This window comes from Pongo abelii, chromosome 8 (assembly GCF_028885655.2).
Source record: "Pongo abelii isolate AG06213 chromosome 8, NHGRI_mPonAbe1-v2.0_pri, whole genome shotgun sequence".
NCBI classification, from domain to species: domain Eukaryota; kingdom Metazoa; phylum Chordata; class Mammalia; order Primates; family Hominidae; genus Pongo; species Pongo abelii.
In genome coordinates this window covers 50,420,122-50,424,496 of record NC_071993.2, presented here as the reverse complement: position 1 = coordinate 50,424,496, position 4,375 = coordinate 50,420,122, and the positions used below count along the sequence as shown (strand labels likewise).

General features: G+C 51.1%; 1 protein-coding gene across 2 annotated transcripts; it reads right to left on the bottom strand.

The window, feature by feature from the left end:
* Positions 1 to 2,190: 2,190 nt before the first annotated feature.
* On the bottom strand, positions 2,191 to 3,743 carry DKFZP470J0814 (protein). Of its 2 annotated transcripts, none has more exon segments than NM_001133373.1 (2): positions 2,191 to 2,833; positions 3,219 to 3,581. In NM_001133373.1, coding segments are annotated over 2 exon segments (906 nt in total). In that variant the 5' UTR covers positions 3,577 to 3,581; the 3' UTR covers positions 2,191 to 2,285.
* Between the last annotated feature and the right edge of the window lie 632 nt (positions 3,744 to 4,375).

Sequence of the window (4,375 nt, the reverse complement as noted above, 5' to 3'; positions counted from 1 at the left end):
TCCTATCTTCTCATATCAGATGGGGATACCCCAGAGCTGAAGAGGTGGCCAGGGAGAAGTTTGGATTCAGCCTTTTCTGGAGGAAATGAGTTCAGTGTGGCTTTGTCTATGTCACAGAGATCCTATTCAAGGAAAGAAAATGATGAGTGAAGCACATGACAATAGAAATGACTATTATGTGGGAGGAGAGGAGGTGAACATGTTAGAATACTGTGTTTCTTTTACAACTGTTTTGTTCTTCTTTTAATTGACCCAGGTTTGAACTGTGCTGTTTATGACGGCTTTTGTTTTCATAAGTATGTGGAATGAGCATGTGAAAACGTGTTTGCGGTGTCGATGGCAGGAGCTGGGTGTAGGAATGTGTACTTTGTGGTGTGTATGTGGCTTGTGTCTCTGTATGTGGTGTGTGTATGCAGTGTGTGTGGATGTGTGGTATGTTTGTGGTATATGTGTCTATGTGCACAGTTTGTGTGTTTGTGTGATTTGGATGCTGTTTTCTGTGGTATCTGGAAGTATAATGTGGAATTCAAGTAGGCGGTGTGTGTGCCTGTGATGTGTGCGTGGTGTGCCCAGTGTGGTATGAGTGGCATGTGTGTGTCTAGGTGGTATGTCATGCACTTGTGTATAGCATACATGGTATCGTGTGCGTGTGTGTTGTGGTGTGTGTGTGTGGCAAGCGTGTGTGTATTGTGTGGTATGTGTGGGATATTTGTGTGGATGTTGTAATATGTCTGGTGTATGTGTGATGTGTGTAGTGTGTCTGGTGTGTGTGGATGGTGTAACATGCAGTAGCATACATGGTGTGGCATGATGTGTGGCATGTGTAGGTGCACTTGTGGATGATGTGGTATGTTTAGCATATGTGACTATGGTGCGGTGTGTTGTGTCTTGTGTATACCATATGTGATGTGGGTGGGATGGTGTGGTGTGTGTGTATGCATGTGTGGCATGTGTGTATGCCTGCGTGCTGTGTGCATATGAATGTGTGGTGCCTGTGTATGCATGTGGGGCCTGTGTGTGTAATGTGTGTGTATGCATGCGTGGCATGTGTGTTCTGGTCAGGAGTCTGGCTCTGGAAGGCGACAGAAGGACAATAAGATGCATTTTCACTCTAGGCTGGCAGGGCCTGGTGGGGACTGGGCTGAGAGGACTGAAATGACACAGCCTTGCCTTGCTCCCAGGCCCCAAAGAGGCATCCTTTCAGAAATGGCAAGCGCCACCCCTCAGGATGGGGAGTGTACTGAGGCGGAGGTATTATGATGCATTGCCCAGGAACTGATTACAGCCTTTCTGAAAATATCAGAACAAACCAAAGTACTTTTTTTCTCTCACTCAACAACAATCAACACAGAAGACCTCTGTGACCAAATGTGTGGGTTTTCTCTCCACCACAAGCAAGAAGGCAGTTCTACATCGGACAATTCCAACATCGACACCTTCTACCTGGAGGTGGCCTCACACTCCACAAGCCCAAGCCTCATGTCCCAAGCCTGCCCTCCACTTCCAATGCCAATGGCAAGGTGGTCTTACCTGTGCTTCTGACTCACTGGCGTTCCCACGAATCAATGTTCCCAGGACGCCTCCTTAGACTTGATTAATTTGCTAGAGCAGCTCACAGAGCTCAGGGAAAGGCCTACTTACACTTACTATAAAGGATGTTACAGAGGAGAGAGACACAGAGATGCCTGGGGCAAGACATATGAGGAGGGAGAGAAGCTTCCATGCCCTCCCGGGGCTGTCTAACTAAAACGAAGAAGCTGAAAGTTTTGCTCCAAATGCCATTGTTTATCCATTTTTGACCACCTGATCTGTTCCATTAGCTTCAAAAGATGCCTTTTCATTTGTTTCGTTTTGCCTTTGATGGCCTTCCGCCTGCCACAAGCAATCCTCTAGAATATGGGCCTGTGCTTGCCTTTTCTACACAAACATGAGCAGCCTTCAATTACTGGGGGACATTCATCTCCTCTTTCCAACTAGAGAGTGAGGAGTGTCCCGGGGAGAGTGGGACCCTGAGCTCCTCTGGGCCTTGCCTGGGACTTGGTCCAGGAGGTTATGGGAAGAAACTGGTTTAGAAGCTGACCTCATGGGTTCGCTATTCTTATGTAACACTTAGGAAGAGCAGAGACCCACGCGGTTCAGTCCCAGAGCAATGTTGCGGTCGAGAGAACACAGTCCAGCTACCAACAGTTATTTCAAAATAATTCAAGTTCTTTGTTTATATTTCTGAAAGAAAGAAAGAAAAAAAAAAGGGTGGCCCAGCTGGAAACTCGGCTTTAAGTCCCCTTTCAGGGGGCCCTCAGGTGGGCACCTGCTTGGAAACCTCTCCACCCCTCCAAACACCCTTTTCCTCTCTGAGTGTTCATTTGTTGATCCAGATACTGAATAAATGAAGTCGCACAGAATCCACCTAGCAAAAATGGAAACTGCCTGGAGGCCAGGGCTGAGGGGAGGCCCGGAGCAGAGCCGGTGCGCGACCCTGCAGTGAGCAGGGAGGGCAGTCTGGGGACGTTCGCCATCTTGAGAGCCTCTGCTCCCCGCCGCCCTGAGGCTCCGGGCTCCCCTGTTCCTCCCTCCGAGAGACCCTGCCCGTCCTCCCCGCGGGGCTCCCTCGCAGCTCGGGGGAAGGGGCGGGTTGCGTCCTCGGGACCTTTCTCAGCAGCCACAGCAGCGCATCCCAACACCTCCTCCAGGAGCCCCGCCACCTCCTGCCACCTGGACTTTCCCCACAGCGCAGCGTCCCCTCGTCCTCTCAGGGCTGGAACAGCGGTACCCGCAGACAGTGCAAAAGGGAAGTCCCTGTTGCCTTCCCATGCAAACTGTAGGGCGCTTACAGCTGCTGGGAGAGGAAAGGAAAGAAGAAATACAGTGAGTGTGATATGAGTACAAAGAAACCAACACGGAGCTTCCCTGGGCCTAGAAAGGAGCCCCAGGAGACGTACACTGGGCCTGCGTCATCGCCTGCCTTCAGCGGGCTCCAACCTTCCCCAGGCCCCCCTCCCCACCCACCTCCCACCGGCGGCCCTCCCGAGGCCCCGCTCCCCGCCTCCCTGCCCCCGCTTCTCGCCTCCCCATCCCCCTCCCACCCGCGGCCCTCCCGAAGCCCCCCTCCCCACCTCCCCACCTCCCCACCTCCATTCCTCGCCTCCCCAACCCCGCTCCCCGTCTCCCCGCCTCCCTATCCCGTCTCCCACCCGCGGCCCTCCGGACGCCCCCTTCACCTCCCCACTCCCGAGGCCCTCCCGAGGCTCCTGGGCTCGCGCTCCTCCGAGTTGCCTGCGGCCGAGTCCTGGCGCGGCCTGGGATTGCCTGTCGGGGGGAGGGGGTGGGGGGGTCGTTCCCAAAGAAGGGGAAGGAGGCCTTTCGTGAGCATCTGAGGAGTACATCCTCATTTTGTCTGCTCACTCTGTCCACCCAGAGCCTGTGACCCGGATCCAGCCCGCGGCGCACAGACCCCGGCTCTGGGCACCCCTGGTGAGCGCCTTCTGCGCCAGAGCTCCGTACAGCACCAGCCCGCACTCTCCCCCAGCTTCTGTTCATTTGCTGCAGTCCTAACGGGTCAGTTGCCTGAACATCCATGCTGCCAGGTGACAAACCCAGGCACGCAGAGATGTACATCCTTTACCCAGGGTGACACCATGTGGAGCTGAATCCAAGTCCGGGAGTCTGATGACCGTGTCTGGGCTCTGACCGCGCAGCCGTCTCACAGTGAAACAAATTGCGGACTGGCCTTGTCCTGAGTGGCATTAGGAAGCTGCAGTGGCCTGCAGTCTCCTGGCCAGTCTGTAGAATGTGGCAAAGATGAGGCACCTTGTAGCCTTACATGTTCTTATTTTTCTTTCCTTTTCTCTTCTTTATTTTCTTTTTTAAGGATTTGAATTAATATATGTAAAGTGCTTAACGCAGGAGCTGGCAGAGAAAGTGGATACTCAGTAAATAACAGCAATTGTTAATTGTAAAAAGCATGTCATTTAACTGGTAAAATCCCCCACTCTAAGCACCCTATTAAGTAGTTGGTAATTCCTCACTTGAAAGAAATTAAAAAGAATTTTTGTCAGTTTTTTAAAATATTGTTTTATTGTGATAAAATATTCATAACATAAATTTCACTCTTTTAATACTTTTTAAGTGTACAATGCAGATTAATAAGAGAAATGCATACAAATTTATTAACGTGTACACGGGGAAAAATAAGGTGATTACCCAATATCCCATGAGGTCCAGATGCTTATACAGCGTTTTTTCAGAGAGGAGGGTGGAAGGCGGAATGTAGGTGATTCTGTTGAGGGGCAATAAATTATTATTAAGGAGAATGAATGGGTCAAGAAACAGAGAGTAATTCGTAAATGGTTCTCTTTGAAAATTTAATAAGCTGGAG